This window comes from Neolamprologus brichardi, chromosome 6 (genome assembly GCF_056152115.1).
Source record: "Neolamprologus brichardi isolate AB-2024 chromosome 6, ASM5615211v1, whole genome shotgun sequence".
In the NCBI taxonomy this organism is placed as follows: domain Eukaryota; kingdom Metazoa; phylum Chordata; class Actinopteri; order Cichliformes; family Cichlidae; genus Neolamprologus; species Neolamprologus brichardi.
The window spans coordinates 15462784-15484459 of record NC_142109.1 but is presented as its reverse complement, the minus strand read 5'-3'; the positions used below and the strand labels follow the sequence as shown (position 1 = coordinate 15484459).

General features: G+C 40.3%; 1 protein-coding gene across 3 annotated transcripts in view; it reads right to left on the bottom strand.

Moving 5' to 3' along the window:
• The window catches only part of fbxo41 (F-box protein 41), a 65618-nt gene that overhangs the window by 38629 nt on the left and 5313 nt on the right, over positions 1–21676 (bottom strand). For all 3 annotated transcript variants that reach the window (XM_006787121.3, XM_006787123.3, XM_006787122.3), the window contains exons 2-3: positions 9110–9885; positions 7973–8202 (exon numbers count right to left, since the gene is read on the bottom strand). In XM_006787121.3, coding sequence (XP_006787184.1) covers positions 7973–8202; positions 9110–9658 — 779 coding nt within the window. In that variant the 5' untranslated portion in view covers positions 9659–9885. The remainder of the gene's footprint in view (positions 1–7972; positions 8203–9109; positions 9886–21676) is intronic.

Below are 21676 nucleotides of genomic sequence, written 5' to 3'. Positions count from 1 at the left end.
CATGTCAGTCTCCTACATCTAATGGCAGACATGAAAAGCCCTCTGCCCATAAATCCAGCCCTAACTGAAATCGAATGCACTAGTCTTGATTATTTATCATGCGGAACGATTTCTTCTTAGAAGCCACTTCATCTTCATCTCACTACAGGAAACCTGAAGCCGTGTCTACATACACATGCACTGATTTGTTCTAAAGTTGGATTACCACAACTCTTTTGTGCATTACAGCCCTGATAAATCCAACTGCAGACATTCAGTCCAATTAAATGGGCTTTGTAAGTACGTACCAGTGCAGAACTTCATGTTATTGTTCTTGTTAATGGACAAATTCCCTGAAATTAAAAAAAGAAAAGATCTCTACAGCACAGTATGTGCATGCATTTTTTATAACATAAAAGTGGAAACAGCACCAGCGTGTTTTCTGTCATTCAAACGATTTGCCTGTTTAAATGACACCCATTCCTCCAGAGTTTGATCAAATATTTCTCGACTGTCTTCAGACACACGTCGCACCGATACTTCAACAATTCAAAAATGAGTTTGTTTATAAAAATCAAAACTACCTTTGACTTTATTTTTTCATCTTCACAGCAGATGCCCAACTTCTTTATTATTATTCAAATATTTCATCCTCCTAGATATTGTGCGTATCCTGTTCCCTTTCTGATTCTTTGTCATTAGGGAGCCTTTGGAAGTCTTGCCATGTTTCTTTCTCCGAGACACTGCTACTAATGAGATGAGTTCTCTTTCTGCCCTGACAGCTTCACTTTGCAGTCGAGATTTCCTGCTCAGTGAAATAGGCTTGTTTTCTGAAGGAGACATGGTGACAGCACATAGCAGGACTCTTCTGTATTTTATGCTTCCTTCGGAGCCTCTGGGTTTTGAATTCTGCACAGACCAATGTTACTTTATCAAAGCTGGTTGTAGGAATAAATCAAGCCTGCAGGGTTAAGGCCTACTGCAGCAGGCGCGCGTGTGTGCTGAATATGATATGAAAACCTGGCAGCTCTCAGAGCTCTCTTTTGCTTTTCTGTGCAGAGGGTGGACGGAATATTTTGAACACCTACACAGACATTAAAAATGCATCACTGCCTCCCCCCGCTGTTTGTACAGTATGTAAGATGAGTATGATTATGGATGAATGATACATTGGGTCGGTACAAACCAGTTAAGAAGTGACGAAACACAGATAATCTATCTACAACACACCCTAATAACATAAACACTACTGTCCAGGCACAAAACTACCATAATAGTAGTACTTTTCTGACACATTCTCAACACTATAGTGTTTCAGATTAATGGATAAATGGTCTATCCTACATGGGATTATATGAGGTCAAGAGAAGATTTACTTCTGCCTTAACCTCCTAGGACCTGGCGTCCACATATGTGGACATCACATTTTGGGTTATTTAGACCAAAATACTCAATTTTGCTCTACAAGGGCCTGGTATCCACTTACGAGGACATTATACTGCCACTGTTCTATCGAAATTTTAAATGAATATCCTCACATGTGGCTCTCATTTTTCTTAGAAACAAAAAAATCAGGTCATTCTTTGTTTTTACATTCATCGGGCCCCAATATGGCCACATATCACAGAGAATTTAAAAATGCATGCCGTGGAAGAGTTCGAGTGTTAGGAGGTTAATTACAACTTAAAATGCAAAAACAAAACATACTTCATTTCTTGTTCTGATTCCTTCACATAACATGACAAAGCCAGTCCTGTTTCCTTCTTCTGCCTCTACATCTTCAAAATCCTTTGTTCAGTATATCCACTATCCCTCATCTGCACCTGTCCAAACCATCTCAGCATTGATTCTGTAACTTTGTCTCCAAACTGTTTAACCTGAGCTGTTCCTAACATTTCTGGACAGTTTTTAACACATTTGGATAAAAATCTGTGCAGTCTATGGCTGATTCAAGTCTAGGACCCATGGACATCAGCAAATCAAGCTTAAATATGACGTTCAACAAGTAAGATCTGGATTCACTCGTCTGCCTGCATTCTTGGGTGTTTCAGCTGTTGGTCTGTTCTTTACATCACTTTTATTTTCCCACGGTGTCAAATTCAATTCAGTCATCATCACTCTGGTCCAGTCTTTTTGTTGACTGCTTTCTGTGAACCAATGACAAAAAAAAGTGTCTAGACACTGGGGTGGGGGTATTATTTACCACAGGACATTGCTGAGGTCCTGTCCTACTTCCTATCTTCATTGGAGTCGACTCTGCTAAATAATCCTGCTAAGCTTATTAGTCAAACTCTGCATTTCAATAAATCATGTTTACTTTCTCCAAATGATCACTCCTCATTGTAATGCTGCTTTTTCTCCTTTGAGATGCTCTGAAAGGCTTTCGCTGCAGCTGCCTACAGCTACTGTTTGTGTGATCCACTGTGGAGGTGTACACATGCATAATTACAAAACCTGTGGCACTGTCCAAGCACTTACGGACTTACCTGGATATATGAGAGACAACAAGGAAAAGCACTTCAGGTTCACTTTTAACCTAAGTTGAGCACTGGACTGTAATATTGCATAGGTCTAATTAATACTGCATTCAGCCCTTTAAGCTCTCTGCAAAATGCTGCGACTGAAGCATACAGTGTTCGAGAAGCAGGCCATCACATACTTGGCTGTGCATGATCACCATGTATTACAGTCCATTATTAAATATTACAGAAACGTTTGCTCCAAATACCTCTTTAAAACCATCTACTGTAATCATAACAAGATCATTATCATAGCAATGAAATAAACCCACATCGTTAAGCAATCACAGATAGTTGGAAATACTCCAATGATATTTCTGAGACAGACACAAAATGGAGCAGTTTTCTCATTTGAGTGATTCTGTAACAGCTGAAATGATGGAGATAACCATCCCATCATTTTTCATTTCTCCTCGGGCTCCAGTTTCTGCTGATTACAGCTGCTCTCGTTTATTCCAGCTGCTATTAAACCACTTAACAGGCACGCTTCATTCAGCTCTGACCGCTACAGGCTAGCATGCGGCAGGTTTTTTTTCCCCGCTCGCATTGTTTGTGAATGAATTATTCCGCATGCTGAGTAACAAAGTCTAAGCTGAAAGGAACAACTGCACCTGAGGCGTTCTGCACACCTTTTTTTCTAATTACAGGGATATTAAGTGCAGGAAGAATTATCAAGGTCATATTTTTATGCACGGCACTGCTAGAAGCAAAAGAAGGCTCGTAGGAGTTTCTTCTGGTCGCTTAGCAACCTTCGGTTAGGTGACTCGCATTTTTCAGCATTTGACACAGCTGATGTAAAAGCACGATCTCACACATCTCCTTAAAGGGCTTTCACAGAGCCTTTAAAGTCGCTGGATTCTTTTAGAATTAAACTAAAAATAATCTAATAGGCTGTTAGGGAGACATACATGAGCCAATAAGTCGCTTTGTATCTGTTGACTACGGCTTTCACGTCCACCCTGCTGAACATTCACAGACTGTGATGCTCTTTTTCCACCTCAGACCTGCTCTGTATTTTAGACTCTGAATGAGCTTACTGTTTCGCTGCCAGCTTCTCCTCTGAGAGGCAGAAAGGCACAAGAATTGTGTGTGAGTGTGAGAAAGAGGGAGAAGCTAAGCTGCTGACATAAGTAGGAGGTATTCACACAGCCCAGGCAAGGATTTTAATCCCACAGCATGACCTTCCCTGTCTGATGTTGCCAGGTTTGAGATACGTGACCACAGCTACTGTAACCTTTACAATAGACGAGCAGAAGTGAGTAAAAGAACAGGACATCTTGTGTGGGTTTTTTTTGTACATTAAACCAGATGAACGCTCAAGATCAGCCACATCTGAAAACAAAGCCGTTTGGGTAATAAGACTAACTAGTCAAAAACCTACAATGTTTGCATTTACCACTAGACCACTGCAAAATGAAAGCCAAACAAGGCGATTTTAACAGGTGTGAGGTTTCGGTGTGGTGGATATCTTCAGCGGACAAATTGAGTATGCTGAAGGCATTATCTTGGACACAGGGAAACTGTCAGTACTGACATTTTAAAGATCAAAGATTTCTTTGAAATTATTTTTAAAAGAATTCAACAGATTAATGAATAATGAGTAGTTGAAGTGAATAAATGTAGCTGAAAGCAGCAATGAGGGAGGGCAAACAGTTCATGAGGTGGACAGGTTTGAAAATCTGAGATCTATCCGGTGACTTTTGCAAGGTTGAATTTTAGTGACCACTGAAAAAAATGTTCTGCCTGTATTTAAAAAAGAAAACTTTTTCATTAAAGCCAACATTTAATTTATTTTTTTCCAATAGAGCTTATGGTTCTGCTTTAGTTCCATTAGTGGTACTTCAGTGTTCAAAGTAAAGCAGTCAGTAAAATTGTATTTTTATTTTCACTGCTTAAAGTGAAGAAGTTATTTTCATAGTTACTAGTGCCAAAAACTGATCTAAATCAAGTGGACAGAAACTATAGTTTAACACTGTAGATCAAAAAATCCAAGCAATATTTCAACTACATGTTCTTATGTACTTACTGTTTGCAGAGCCTTTTTCCCTTTCTAATGCTATAATGCATCCAATCCAAACATTTGCAAATATTAAAAAAGGAAACTAGATGGCATGCATCCTATAAAAGATTTTAGTTTGACAGATTCTAGTGTGTCAAACTAAAAACAGCACAAATTTTTGGAGCGCACAATAATTCATCCTGGGACTCATTTCAATAAAAGCTCTAAAAATCTGAAAATTAAGCTTTGAGCCATGCTGCGGAAGAGCTCCAAATCATCCTCATCTATCTTCATAAAGCTGTGATTGGCATCCAAGAACTTAGTCTATTTACAGCAGCCGTACTTTAACTAGTTCAAGAAACAGCATGGCAGCTTTATTGAGGGACTGGCAGGATGCTGTAATCTCTACTGCCAATCCAGCTGCTCCCATCCAGCCCTCCATTCAACATGAGCAGCTGACCAGCCCTGGAGGACACTGGTAAATCGCGACAACAGTGGGACAGATGCAGAACACATCTGGTGGGGGGGTATGATGGCAAATTACACTATAAACACAGAGGGAGAGGTGAAGGAAAGGAGGGAAGAGGATGATAAAGCGCTGCCGTGTGCAGTCCAATGACACTTTCCAAATCAGCACTAATCAGAGTGCCTCAGACCATTTCAGAAATTAAACTAATACTCTGACACTGACGAGGGGTTAAACTAAACACCAGATCTTCATCCAAAATGCAGCACACAAACAAGGAGACTTCGTATTAAAGCAACCTTTCCTTATGCGTTTAGCTGGAGGGAAGACAGCTGCAGCACAGTACTGCAGAAAATGCTGACAGGTAGTAAAATGCAATCATGGAATCACGGGAAAATGTTTTTCCAAGGAGTGCTGCAGGTACTTCAACACCCACTTTTTTTGTTCCTCATGCAGAGCTTCAAGGAACAGATGAGGCACGTGCCCACATAGACCCCAGGTCAGGGGTCAGCAACCTTTAACACCGAAAGAGCCATTTGGACCCGGTTTCCACGCAAAAGAAAACATTGGGAGCCGCAAATACTTTTTGACATCTAAAATGAAGATAACACTGTATATATTGTTTTTTACCTTTATGCTTTGTGTGAACAACTAAGGTGTGTTGCTTATGAAATCCATGAAGTGCTACAGAGAAAATTACATTTTATTTATGTAATTAATACATTTTGAACTCTTAAAGAAATATAACAAAAGGAAAGACACCCAGCTGAACTAAAATGATCCATGTAGCAAACAAAAACTGTTGTGAGCCGCCACCCTTATATCGCCTTTGGGCTTTTGGAGCCTTAACCTGACTTTTAAAAAATAATTGGAAAAAAAGCACTGTGCTGCTAAAAAAAGAAAAATAGATATTTGCAAAATTCTGCCTAAATATGTATTTTACCTGGTTAATGTGTGTGGCGTGGCCTGGTCTGCAGCGCCGCTGCAGGGGAGGCGACGCACCTGAGCGGCACCTGCAATCACACCTCGCCGCCTTTATGTCTGTGCTATCTATGCTGTTGTTGGTATGTGTCGGCTGTATGCGTACAGCAACCATGTGTGAAAACTGGTCAATAAAGAGATGCTGAAAAGCATGTTCATGGAAACATCGTCGGGTCTGCCATGATATGTTTACAATGGGACTTCTGGTCCCGAACCTCTGCGCACAGCGTCTGCAAATCAGGGCTGTACGAAGTGACTTTCATCTTTACGCAGGACTGTAAGCTGTCATCTGTGAGGCGTGAGCGGTGTTTGTTTTTAACAAAGTTCACGGTGGAGAATAGCTGATCCAAAGATCCATAATTGGCCTACCTGGGGTTGAAAGTCTTGATAAATGCACGGCGTTTCAGCAGGTATACCGGCTTCCGCGAGTTTGACTCTTATTTTGAGCGATGAAAAAAATAATAGAATATAAATTTTTTTTTATATTTATAGTAGAATAATTGTTCTTTTGTGAAATGTCATTTCAATTAAATGTTTAACACAGCTAATTATGAACCGATAAAACCGGCCAATTTATTAAACTATGGAGCTTGAAAACTTCTGCTCATGTGAAAGTTATTTTAGTTGTACTTGATATCTTGATATCCTTACGAACCTTTCGTTGACCCTGACAAGCTTCCGCAGTATAGATCGAGTCCTTCATTTCAAGACTTTTGAAATCAAGACAAAATCTTTTTTACCATCTACAAGGTAAAAAAGAACTAACTTAAATAAAATACACGTCAGCTAAATACTTCTAATTTATTTTCCCAAACCACGAGGAGCCGCACTATAAGGACTAAAGAGCCGCATGCGGCTCCGGAGCCGCAGGTTGCCGACCCCTGCCCCAGGTAGTGTGCAGGCACCTGTGCTTTTAACTTCTTACTTGATAAGTCCCCTTTTTGCAGGTTACTTTTTTTCTATCATCTATTTCACAATTTCGTATGACATTAATTTCAAATTAGAAGCATATGAAGGCCAACAATTATATTTTTATAATTCTGCTAGATCACACAAGCCACATATCCTCTTTTGATTTTTGCTGTCAGCCATATGCCTGCATGCCATCAGAGTGCCCTGAGGAACAGCATGATGTCTCTGACCTGCCATTACCCTGCGAAAGCAAGATTATGATAGCGTTTGGCCAGCAAATATTCAGATGTCAGAAACACCTGCTCGGCATATCCATCTAGAGTCATTCATATCAACTTGCATGGAAGGGACGTTAATCTTACAGATTTGTCATCGTATTTATTGGTTATAGGTGCAGTCAAAAGAGGTCAAAGTTTGTGTGCGAGTCCGTGGGACATCAGTACCAGCATGGTGTGTGTGTGTGTGTGTGTGTGTGTGTGTGCGTGTGCGTGTGTGGCAAAGTGCTTCTACGCAGTGTACCAGGGGCATGGGGAAAAGTTGTCGTACCATAGGCACGAGGAGTGTGTGTGTGTGTGTGTGTGTGTCAGACCTGCTACAGAGGGAAAAAGTAGCTTGTATAATTATTTCTCAAATACTTTACACATTTAGTTAGCTCCAAGAGTCTTTGCCTTAAATATTATTTTAATACATATCTAATCCTTAATTATGATGTGTAATATTTATTTAATATGTAGCACAACAGCAAGAAAGGACGGGTTAAGAAAACAGAAATAAAGATAACTACAGCAGGGCAGCAGCTCTCTTCTGTCCTGGATCAGATCATCTAGCAGTGAAGTCGATGAGGGAGATCAATAAATAAGTATGTAAGCAGGTAAAAGCTGTGCTATTGTGTGCAGATTTGTTTTAATATACAAATTCTTATGTGACCTGTTTTTGGCTTTAGCACTTCCACACCCTTTAAAATGTTTTTTTTTCCAAATTTTTGGATGGACTGCTGTTTTTCCTTAGCAGGATGTTTAAGTGCACTTAATTACACTTTTGTATACACCAACCCATTCAGATGTGTTATAAAACTGGAATGTGTTAAATAGCAGAGAACCAGTATATTTCACTTACTGCTGTTTGTGGTTCAGCTCTGCCTCCTTGTTCACCAGGTCCTGCTTGAGATTGGCGAGCATCTCCACGGAGACGTCCACCTGCCGAGAAAGCTCTGAGGCCTTGTCCTCCAGGTCTTGTTTCTCCTGGCTCAGCCGTTCACTCTCCTGCTTGGCCCGCTCCAACTCTGAGCTCTTCCTCTCCAGCTCCGCCTGAAGACGGCCTACACGGGCCGCTATTTTCTGCTCCACCTACAGTTGAGGAGAAAATTTTACCCCCCTGTGTAAAATTTAAAGTGGTTTTTTTTCCCAAGAATTTCTAAGCATACTAGTTTTCTTTAGAAAATCAGATCAGAGAACAAAATCATGAAAAAGCATGCCAAAAACAAAAGAAGTCAGTTTAGACTGGAGAAAAAGACTTGTTGCAAGAGATGGATATACAAAGTTATCGCAGTGTACCAACATGTCAATAATTGGAGAGAGAATTATCATCAAGAGTTACACAGTACAGAACAAGCATTGCAGAGGTAGAAAGTGAAAGAGTTTGAAGACTGGTTAAAACAAAATACAGTGTCTAAAGACCCCAGATCAACTTCCATGACACTAGTGAATGACTTAGCCAAGTCAGGAATTATAGTCTGAAAGAAGGCAATCACTAGAAACCTGCACAGGAATGGACTGTGAGGTTGCAGACCAAGAAAAACTTCACTTCTGCAGAAGAGACACTTTCAAGCCAGACAGAAATATACTAATTACATACTACTTATGCATATTGGAAGTGCATCCTCTGGTAGGAAGAAAAGAAACTAGAGCTCTTTGGCCGGGGAGATGCTGCTTATGTTTGGAGAAAGAAGGGAAAGGGGTGCAACCTGAAGAACACTGTCCCCTCAGTGAAGCACGGTGGTGGGAGTATAATGCTGTGGGGATGCTCAATCTCATCAAGGTAAGAGGAAGAAAGAAGGAAATGTGAAGAAGTAGACTATTAGAAAATTAGTGAAAAAACAGCTAATGTCCAAGGACCACTTAAAAAAGTCCAAGAAAGTCTGGCTCCTTGGAAGCAAAATATAGAGAAATGAGAGGCGAGTTGTTGCACAGGACTGTTTATGGACACAATTTCCTGATAAAGTTTATTCTGACTCTGTTAGCTTAGTGTATTTACCTCTTCAGACAGCTTCTCCAGCCTCTCATCCAGCTCCAGCCGTTCAAACGCCCGCGCCTTCAGCCTGGCCAGGCCTTCCTCATACGCTGCTTCGACTGCACTGGCTGCTACATTAGCTGCCACCGCTACAGCTGTGCTGGGGTTTCCATGGGGACCCGGATCTGTGGATGTCATGGCTTTTTTCATAAAAATCTCCCCCAGGGGAAACTCCACATTAGGAATATACCGGGCTGCAGTGTTGGAGTTAGCTGGGGTCAAACTCAGGTCGTCTGCACAAGGAAGCTCACGGCAAGGAAAGCGCCGCTCCTTTAAAGCTGAAGGCCGAAGTGGCTCAAAAGGGTCGTTGTTATTGGCGGGTGCGAGCAGAGCTCCCTCAGCCACTAGGGGCAGCAGAGCAGCAGCGTCACATACACTGTTGGATTTGGAGAGGACGTAAAGGGTCTCGTACGTGTGGTTGTACTCCAGGTGGGCACGCAACGACGACAGGCTTCGGAAGCGCTTGTGCTCCCCGCAGCGAGGACAGCGGTATGGCAGGTCCAAAGATGCCATTCCGTGCAGTAACTGCCGGAGGAGAGGGGGGCGCTCACGCAGCACAACGGTAGCGCCAGTCTGAGGGCACTGAGCTCGAGCACCTGACAGATCCTCTCATGGTGAGAACAGGGCAACTACTGGACATCAGCAGGAGAGAAGAGCCAGGTCAGTCACATGACCGCACTTGGTGGCAACATTCAGCTGGTCGTCTCACTTCATCTGCCATGGCTGCCTTTCCTAAGGTCCTAAAGAGAGGGCGAAAATACAAGATAAAGTTTGTTGGTTTCATACAAGTATAATTCTAAGATATACTGAGATAAAGTCACTCAAAGGCAAAAATCAAGTCAACTAAATAGATGTCAAGAAGCAGAGGACAAAGCTAAAGCTAAACCACCTGCCAAAATACACAAGGGAAAAAAAAACAACGTGCCTTTTCCAGCAACACTACACGGCTTTTCCCTGCAACAGGGCCACATAAAACTCCCATTTGAAAAAAAAAAAACATTTTATTTACAATAGAGAAATGAACACAAATCAGTTGTTTAAACTGAGACATTTTACTGAGACATGAAAAATACTGGCTCATTTTGAATTTGATGATAGCAACACATCTCTAGGAAGACAGGGATGCGGTAACAAAAGTAGGTGATGCTAAAAAGAAACAGCTGGAGGAAAATTTTGCAAGTAATTAGGTTAACTGGCAACAGGTCAGTAACATGACAGAGCATCTTTTCTCAGCAGCAGAGGTGGGCCGAGATATAAAATACTATGTCTACAAGAAGAAGAAGAATTTTAATATCTCATCATCTACAGTACGTAATACAAACAACAGACTGAGAGAATCTGGAGAAATCTCTGTGCACAAAGCAGGCTTGAATATTGGATGTCTGTGATCTTTGGGCCCTCACGTGGCACTGCATTAACAATACACGTGATTCTGTCATGGAAATCACTACATGGGATGAGCAAGTCTTCCAGAAGCCACCATCTGTGAACACAGTTCACTGTGCCGCTCACAAATGCAGGCAAAAGCAAAGAAGAAGCTATGTGTGAACATGATTTATCTTCTGCAGACCAAAGCTAGTTTAAAGCAGGCAAAGTGGAAACGTTTTCTGTGGTCAGACAATTCAAAACTTCAAATTTTTTGGAAAACATGGATGCTATGTCCTCCAGACCAAAGAAGACAGAGATCATCTAGTTAACAGTGCTCAGTTCAAAAGCATCTCTGGAGATATGGGGAGCATCAGTGTTTATGAAATTGGCAGCCTAAACATCTGGAAAGGTGCCATCAGTGCTTTAAGGTATACACAGGTTTTACAGCAACATACACTCCCATCCAGACAGCATCACTTTCAGGGAAGGCCTTGTATATTTTAGAGAAAAATGTTAAACTACATACTGCATCTATTACAACAGCATGACTTTATAATAGAAGAGCCCGGGTGCTGAAATGGCCTGCCTGCAGTCCAGATCTTTCACTGAAAGCAGAAAACATTTGGAGAATCTTAAAATTTAAAGAAAATACCACAAAGAAGACCCAGGACTGTTGAGCAGCTAGATTCCTCTTTCAGACAAGAGCAGGACAATATTCCTCTCCTGGAGGCCTCCTGAAACTGGCTTTCTTCAGTTCCAAGATGTTTACAGACAGATGTCACACAGTGGTAAATATGGCCATTTCTCTATATTTTTTAATGTCCTAATGTGAATAAAATATGGGGTTATGAGATCTGCAAAACATTACATTCTGTTTTTATTTATATTTTACCCAACTTCTCTGGAATTGGGGTTGCAAATCCTGGTTATTGTTACATTTAGCTAATCTTTATTACAATATTAGAGAACAGTTTTCCTAATGTCCTCACCGCAGGCCTCTCAATATTTACTACTCCAGCTGTCTGAACACTGAAGAAATCAAAGCCTGTCTCTCTCAGCTGGAATCATAATCCATGAGTTTAGCCGTCAAGAAACCTGAAACCTTTACTTCACCAAGGATTAAAAAGCAAGCTCTTGCACTTGTACTCGGGGAATGGTGGGGAAATGGAAATGGATCCATTAGTGAGAGTGCTTATTAGTGCCAAGGTCATTTTCCAGTCTTAGTCTAAGAGGTCAGACTGGATAAGGCTAAATCCTTTACAAAGGGATCTGGTAGCCCACAGTAGTAAAGAAAAAAACCCCTGATATCTGTTTTCAGAGTAACAGCCCTCATAGATAATGAAGACAAGACTAGAACATGTAAATGCATAGCAAAACTTTTCCTTGGATGCATTTCTGGGTAAAAACAAAACAAAACAAAAAACAAACACAGTTGCATTCAGAAAGTGAAGTTAACTTATTCAAGATATTCAAAATTATTTTTTGATTACTTTTTCCCATTTGCTATTCAGATGCAGAGCTGTGTGGGTCACTGCAAGAACAGCGAATTAGTTTTTTTATTCAATTACCCAGAACTTGAAGCCCCTGATGAAATACAAATTCAGCACACCATCCTTTTCTGGTTTCCCTGAATCAGCTTCTCTAATTACTGTAAAGCTCAGTGTTCTGCTCAAGTGCACTGACAAACAATACTGAGTTCTTCACTCTGAGCCTACACAGCTACTAAATAATATCTGTAGCAAGGTCTCATTTAGAGTAAAGTCCTGCTGTGATTCATTGTCTTAATAAGAAATTCAGTAAACTCATGTTCTTGGATGTATTTGTTGGCTACATTTTATTTTATAAAACTTGTTTAAAAAAACAGTGCTTAAGACTTCAGTCACATAGAGCCTAGCAACCACCAGTTGCTAGGAAAAAATTAATATTCCCTGAGCAGTTGGTGAGTAGCTGCTGAAGGTTGCCAACAGTCACTGTGGTTGCTAAAGTCAGGCCAGGGACCCCCTGGTAACCACCGGTTAACTTCCACTCTTTGATTTGCTGCTTTCTGTTGCTAGGTGAAACTCCTCACAAAGAGGTATGCAGTGTTGTACTAAAAACCTCCTCACAACTGCAGACTGCCACAATCACCCACAAATATGCACGGAACTCAGCAACTTGAAAAAGTGCGACAGAAAACCAGAAACAGAGACCGTTTGCAATCAAAGTCAAAGGTGCACCTTTTAAAACATGGGCGAGGGAACGCCAGGCCTCGAGGGCCAGTTTCCTGCAGGTTTTAGACGTATCCTTGATCCAGCACAGCTGATTCAAATTGCTAAATCACCTCCTCAACATGTCCTGGTAATGAACTAATTACTTGATTCAGGTGTGTTGACCCAGGGTGATATCTAAAGCCTGCAGGACACTGGCCCTTGAGGCCTGGAGTTGGCCACCCCTGTTTTAAAACATGTCAGTTTCACCAGTATGGCACACCCTTTACTTTGACAGCAATCACTTCTTATTTTGCTAAGTTTTACAATCGCTATATGGTTAGTCAGTGAGTATTTGCAGAAAAGTTGGCGTCTTCCATGCAAATCACAGGGAAACACAACAACCTACGAGCAAGCAAAGCAATCAAAAGGTCTTCCAGTAGCCACTCGTCAACCAGTCAGGAATACATTTTTCCCCAGCAACCAGAGATAACCAGTAGGGGTGGGGGAAAAAATCGATACTGTGTAGTATCGTGATATTTTGTTTGCTAATGATGTATCGATACAGGGACAGCAGAAATCGATATTTTGTTACAAAAAAGGTTTTTGTGCTCTGACTTCAGAGCATGTTGATCCTTTTTCTGATCAAGAATCCTGACATTCCTTCACTGTCCAAATGTGTTTAACTTTTTTTATGGCAGCAATAAACATGACAGTTTACTTATTTTAATTTAAGACATGTTTTATTTTAATTAAGTTTAAAACTTTTTTATTTAATGTAAAATTATATTTTGTTTTAATTTACTTTCAAATTCTTCAGTTGCTGAATGGGCTGCATAGTTTTCATAAATTGCATAGTTCAGAATAGCTATAATTGTACCAGATGGTTGCATTCAGTTAAGTTGGACTAGACTGTAATACAAACCGTTCAGTTTGTCAACAATAAAACTGAAATGAGAGAAAGACTGAGTGCGAGACTTTGATATTAGATAAAATGAATATTGATAAAGTTTACCTTTATGTACAGAATCTAAATATCACAAAATATTTTAAAAAATTGCAATAATATCGTATCGTGCGTCAAGTATTGTGATAATATCGTATCGTGGGATGTATGGTGATTCCCACCTCTAATAACCAGGGTCTCTAGACCCCTGTGACTGAAGCCTAAGCCCAATGCTTCCTTACATATAAAAGAATTATTCCCAGCTTTTTCAATTTAAGAGTGGATGGATCTGTATCAGACTGCTGCATCCCATTTGCTGCTGCACTGAACACCACTCCCCTCAGCCACGCAAAGCCCACTGGAGACACGGCGGTAGGCGATGCCTTTTTCGGTCACACTTGCCAAATCATTACCAATCTGTAAATTTGCAGTCTAGAAATAAACCAGTCATAGTTCCAATCCCAATCATTACAGAGCATATCTTTATTAGGAGTTGTGCTCATCCAAAAGGTGAACATTTCCAGGCAGACTGCGATTTATAAATATTATATTGTATATTGTGTGTTGGTGTTTTTGGCTTTAGCGTGTACTCATGTGTGCACTTTTAGTAACGATCCTGAGGAATCTCCATAAATCACACCCAAGGGTATTTTTTAGGAAATGTTTCCCTATTGACAAGAAAATCAAACTAGCATCATTACATGTGGACTTACTAATGGTATCAGTTTAAATACTGGGTAGTGTATTATCTGTATTTTCAACATAGCACAAGCTACTTTCTGCTATAAGGCAAGAACCATTTTACAATGACTGTAGAGTAGTGTTTCAAAGCCATAGAAAGCTCATGCTTGAAGCAGGGATTGTTTTACCAGGTAGTTCCCACCAAACCAGCCTGTTCTCATTCCCAGGAGTCACGTACTTCCAGTCTGTCAAAGGCAGTGGGGTCTCACAGATTTGACAATGTGTCCTCTGGAACTGGTGCCATAACACAGTCGGTTATGCATCAAGAGGCACATTTTAACCCAAACCACAATCTTTTCCTAAACCTTGCCAAGTAGTTTTTAGCTCCTAAATCTAACAAGTGAGAGTAAAAACCAACACTGGCACTTGAACTGGAACCAACTCTCAGAGATCTCCTATCTCTCAGAAACTTCTACAACAGCTATTAATGAGTGAAGCAGCAGGCACTGGAAGCACAATCACAAATCCCAGATGCAGACCATTCTTCACAGTGGGCTCATACACTGGAAATCCCCAGAAGTCGCACAGACTGTTATTAGACGTCTGGTAAGGCTGGATCAGGGAGTGTACTGGCAACGCGTCCCCATTTATTAAAGGAGGAGGATTTCACAGACACAGTCACTGCACTGCAGTGAGCAGGCATTCCCATCTGCTTAAAATTACTCAGTGAGGTATTTAAACAGGCAGGAAAAGGAAGGACGCGAAGCTGCTTTTAGCCACATGTCACATCCTGTCAGTGAAGCTCAGCTGAAACATTGAAAAGAAATGCATTTCATTTCCTTTATTGTGGAGTACTGAATAGCAGACATTAGAAATACAAAATAGAAACTATTGGGACCATCAGTAACAACAAAAAGCCATCGGTCCCATCAGATCAGCTATCCCATCTGCCTCAAACATTTTGCAACCTTTAACTGCCAACTGAAAGGCTGTGTGGCCAAACACAGATCAGCTTTAACAAGCTGTCCTTTAAAACTGAGTAGAAGCACTAGAAATGTGAGGGAACACTTTATGATAGCTTACGTTCTCGTAACTGCACTGATCACATCAAAAACCTCAAAGCTACAATCGTATTTCAGTACTATTTTGGGATTCGAGCATATTCAGAATGGCTCCATAATAATGATCCCACAGAGCAGCCACGCAGCGCAGTGGCAAAATATCACTGAGAGAGTGCATTACTTAGCATCAAGCAGCACAGTAAGCTTGTGTACGGTATTTACAATACAACAATCATATTTACAGTCATACTTTCCCAAAATCTTTGGTTTTACCCTCACAAAGGGTAGAGAGACATATAGACAGATCACAAGCAATTAAGTCTTAATAAAGTTAATAATGTAGAAATTAAAAAAAAAACAAAAACCTGCCGATATGTAAATGTGGTTAAATTCATCTTATTATTGTGTATTTAGACAGTTCAATAAACAGTTGAGTTAAATGCAAAGGCTCCAAGCCTAAATGTACTTCCAGAAAGGTTAGTTTTCACAACTATATTACCGGCCACTTCATTAGTTATTGATATTTATGGTCACTGATAGCTCAGGCACAGTGCGGTGGCCTGCTGCTGTGTCCCATCTGCTTCAAGGTTTGACGTATTGTGCGTTCAGAAATGCTACATACCTTGAGTAGAATGGCACTATACCAAGTCCAGTCCATTTACCATTTATATTATAAATATATATTTCAATTCAACAGTCACTTCAAGGCACTTTATACTGTAAGGCCTAGAGACTACAATAAACAGAGAGAAAACCCCAGAAGTCAGACAATGATCAATCACTTGGTGACAGTGGGAAGGAAAAACTCCTTTTTTTACAGGAAGAAACCTCTGGCAGAACTAAGCCAATTTTAATTTAGCGAGGCATCATTTCCACAAGCTTATGCAGCGTCTGTCTGATCTTGTCACGGTGATGGGAGAGTCGCTCAATTTTTATAAATTAAATTCTTCGAGTTGGTGACTTTTCTTTTGGCCAGTCATTGTATTTACAGTTTACTTAGTCAAATATAATAAGTTCTAATTAGAACTCACAGTTATTCCATATTTACAGTACATAATAACGTACAAATATCAGTAAAAAAAACAAAAGTCAATTCAAGTTACAACCAACATTTTTACTGGTGCGATGGGACCACAAATATACCCTTTACTGGCAGTTTTGTATTTCTTTATTGAGTAATTCAAATGGAGAGATTTAATGAAAAGCTACTTTTTAAAGGTCTTTTTGCTGGGAAACAGTAACAATCTTATTGTTAAACCCACAGAAGCTTTCAGACAGTCAAACAAGACGCAAAATAAGTCCAGTCAACAATCTATAAACCTATGACCTATTTGAGTGTAAGAGGGAGGGCTTCATTTTGTGGTCCTGTACAACAAGGTCAAAGACTGAAAGTTATGGTATTAGGCATAAATGACTCTTTATTCATTGCTGTTTGCATTGGGGTGGTAATTTGAAGTCGGGGTTTGTTTAAAAGTGAAACGTGGTCTACCCTCCCACGGGGATTCTGCACATCAAGCAAGATGTCAAAGGTGAAAAGAGTCCAATTCAAAGAGAAGATAGAGATAGATATAAAGATATAGAAAAGTAATAATAAGGAATAAGAAATCTATCAGGACACACAGAGGTGTGAGGGTGAGTGAGAACAGGGCAGATAGAGGGAGTGAAAGTGTTTCTCAGCAGAAGAGGTGATAACAGGTTTTAATACTGAACTAATCTGCAGACTAGAGAGAAAAGCAACCGGGAGGTGTCAATTTTGAGCTTTGGTTAGAAGGGGTTGTTTTTAATCGCAGGATTGACAACGTATAGTGCTTAAGAAATCTATTAGACCACCATTCAATGTAAGGTTTTGGCCACAGCTGTCCCAAAATTAACAGTATTGGTAATTACTAAAATCATTTGTTATGTTTCTGTAATGCTTAACCAGCCGGTATATTCAAGTTCTTTGATGAAAATGGGATATTTTGAATATTATGTTGTTATCCATGAATTTTCAAATTCATATTTTACACGAAAAGACAAAAATATTAAAGCAGAACATCATTTTTTGATAAAAACGTCAAATTACATTTATTTAATTAAATTCCTGAATAAAAAATAAAATGCATTAGTGGCTGAATGTTATCCTTGATTCATTTCTGACCACTGTGCTCAAATTTGGATATAAAACCATGAATTCAACTGTTATTTTCCTAATAAATAAAACAATTATTTTTAGTTTTAAACACATTTTCAGTATAAATTTTTACGTGACATAAAAATGTAATATCGTGATATTATTGCTATAGCAACACCAGGTGTTTACATCCCATAGTGCACACAAGCTCAGGCATGTCTGAGAGAGCTGCAAGAGCCACGTGTCAACCTTGTGTGACAATTTAGTATCTAAGAATAGAGCTGCTTTAACAACCTCCAACAAGACAAAGTACTTATATATGCAAGAAAACTTAAAGGTGGAAACAACAAACCTGTTTCACCACTTGAGGCAAAGAATACATCATCAAGTATAACCAGGCTAAAAAGGAGAAGATAACCTCCCAGGTATCATTATTGCAGGTTTTCTTGAAATATCGAGATATAATTTTGAGGCTATGTCATCCATATCTAATTCCAATGTGTTTTCATATTATCCTTTACTTGAATGATCTTCTTTTAACTATCTATCATGCTTTAAGTGGGTTCCATGTGGCTAATTAACATATCATTACATAAGCAAATTTTTATAATGATGATGATTATGATTAAGAAATAATTATTGTAACCACTTATTTTTATGTTTAGGGAAGCAACCTGGATTATTTTCTGTAGCTACAATTTCAATGTTCACATCCTTGCAGTTATGCAATTCAGGGCTGTGGTTGGACTGGATGTGATCCCAGTTGTCGTGGGACGAGAGGTGGGCATACTCTGGGCCCATCTTTTGAAAGGCTAACACTGAAGGATTCGTTTAAACCAACAGCCAATTGGAACCACTAATTAACCTAACACACTAGTTGCTGGACTGCATGAGGAAGCCGGAGGGAACCCACGCAGGCTAGCTGATGGATTCAAACCCAGGATTTTCTCGCTGTGAGATGACAGTGGTACCAAATGCATACAGCCAAACAGCCAAACAGTTGCTGTGAGCACTAAGAGACATGTAAAAGTACTTCTTTGAAATGACAGATCTTTAAGGACACAACAACTTGAAGGGTTAGTCTTTGCTAATTAATATAAAACAGATGAAGTGAGCCTGAAAGGTAAAGCTAACAAAAGAAGTTTCTAAATAATGAAATATAAACTAGCAATGAATTAGCCTGCTACAAGATAACCAGGTTGACCTAAGTAGTGTGAGGTGAACTCTAACTTTTTGGAGCTACACCCAAATTTCTCTGCAGCATTTCCCCCTTGCTCAAAATGTATTTTTGGGGGGTGAGTGTAATCACTACAATTTACCGGGGTTCCCTAAATGCCTCACATGCAGGCAATCGGTAACTATCGTGTCAAATGTCTAGAACAGGGGTGGGCAATCTCAGTCCACGAGGGCCGGTGTCCCTGCAGGTTTTAGATGTGTCCTCGAACCAACACAGCTGATTTTAATGGCTAAATTAGGTCCTCAACATGTCCTGAAGTTCTCCAGAGGCCTGGTAACGAACTAATCATGTGATTCAGGTGTGTTGACCCAAGGTGAGATCTAAAACCTGCAGGGACACCAGCCCTCGTGGACTGAGATTGCCCACCCCTGGTCTAGAACCTCAATGCTGCTGAAAAGATAAAGAGCAGACATGCATACATTTGTTTAGAGAGATAACAAATGTTAATGCTATTTTTCAAAATCTAACAATAATTGAACAGGAGGGGATAATTGCTGAAAATAGTCCAGATTGGCTCAACCATCTCTGCCACTGACGAGACCTGAGAAACAAAGAAACTGATTGGCATCAGCTGCTGCATTCAGGCCTCACAATAATTGCCTTATTCACATCAGCAAATCGTTTCTAAGCAGGTGTATACACTTCTCACTCTGCTCTATCCAAAGCCACAACATCCTGTTTATGTGCTATATTTTTGTTATTGTTGATCAAGCTCAGGTTTAAACACCCGTTTATGTGTTTATTACTGAGGATATTGTTCCAACTGTACAACTACTTTCTATTAATGCTCATTATGGTCCTTGTAAGTGATTTTAAGAGTCTCTGACTGAACTGTGTTTAGTGTAGCTGGAGTTTCAAACTCCTGCTTGAGGACAATGAACACTGCTGCAGCGACTGCAACAGAAAGCTCAATCTCTGCACCATGTGCATAAATCATGAGCTGGCCCTCAGGCTGCATTAATGATATGCCTATTAAAGGTTCAGCTCTAAAGGATAAACGCCAAATGATGGTCTGAATTTATTTATAAATAATAAAAGCGACCAGTCACAAGCGAAATACCCCCTCAGTCTCGCAGTCTTTGTTTCACAGGCTGTCACTGGGGTTCTATCACGCAGTCACTTCAGATTTATTTCTGTGTGCTCGCGCTCGCCGACAAAGATTTGTTTTGCTCGGAGGTGTGAGGAGGAGAATGACTCAAGGTGTATCACAGCCTTCATGCCAGTCCTCTGCAAAGCATCGCTTGGAGATGCTGTAGCGCTGATCCAGAACTGGTGCAAGCCTCTCGGAGAGGTGCGACACGATCATCCTCCTCGACCCACGCTTTAACAATGGAGCCGTTATCCCTGCTGGTATTTCTCCTTTGGAAAATGTGCTCCTCCCACTACAGTTAATACCATGATAAAAACGCAGAGCAAAATAAACAAAGTGCGACAAAATGTTTCACATCACCCCGCCCCAGTGCTCTGCGTGGCTTCCAGTTGTATCAAGAATAATTAAAGGGGACACAGATGAGGATCCTTCAGAGTTTTGACACATTACAGTACACTATAGGCTCCTTTATAAACTTAATGAGAGGTTTAGTGAAAGCACCTAAAGCCTTTTGGGCTACATGACTACATCAAAGTATGTTAGCCCTGAGTAAGCCATGGGACTCCCCTGACAGGACAACCTCATAGCCTTGGGCCTATTACCTGACAACAAAGGACAAGCCTAATCGCTTATGTCGAAAAAGACTTGGTACACTTCAGTTATTACACAATGGGCCACTCGTCTGAAGCATTTCATCTCATGTCACAGTATTACTCAGAAACCCTTTCATTTTAAACTCTTTCTGGATATCTAGTCAAAAATACAAATAAGCAGATACACGACATTTTACATCTCCTTAGCATCAGAATCAATTAAAACAAAACAGGACATCAAATCATTTTTTTTCCCCTATTTTAGCATTTAAGACCAAGTACTAACCACTGCTGTTGTAAGGAACAAGCCCAAGTTACCTATAGGTTTGTGGTTACCATTGGTACTAAGCTACAAGCTAGCAAGGTGGATGTATTGACTGTATTTATGCCTTGTATATACTCTATATATTTGGCCACTTTAATTTTTAGTACTTTTTATATTTACTGTGCATAAAAAATAATGCTACGATTTTACACTGATCAAAACAACTGGCTACAGTTCTGGCAGGGAATACAGGATATCACCAACTACAGATTTTACAGCAAAAATCTGTGGACAATATGAGACATCACAACAGAACTCAGTCCTTTCTTCTCAGCCCCTCAGACGCTAACCCCACAGGAACATCAATGTAGAGGAGTGTTTAGGTCAGTGAACATGAGGAATCCTGCTGCTTCCAGGTAAAAGCATGTGAAGACTATCTGTCACATGTCTTTATCGGTATATTCAACTACTCCCTGAGACAAGCCCTCATCCCTCTCCGTCTGAAATCTGTAGCAATCATGATCCACCGAAAAAGCCATGACTCTCCATCCGCACTGCGCTGACCAACCTAGAATACCAAGGGAGCAATATGAAGATGCTTTTTATTTACTGTAGCTCAGCCTTCAGCACAATCATCCCAGAGATTCTGGTCAGCAAGCTGTCCAATTTAGGTTTGACTGGAAAAAGGACTTTCTCACAAATCAGCCTCAAACAGTGAAACCTGTTCCCCACTTCTCCTCCACTCACTGAGCACTGGTTCTCCCACAGGCTGTGTGTTGAGTCTTATTTGCAGATGATACCACCTCATTTCAGAGTGGTATGTCTACCTAGATGTGATGCTAAAAACATCTTCATCTCTGCTGACCTATCCTGGACTGCGAATACCCCAGCAGATAACCAAAAAGGCACAGCAGCGACTTTACTTCCTGGGAGGACTTAGAACAATCTGGGCCAAAAGCTGCTTGTGACCTTTTACGGCTCCTCCATAGAG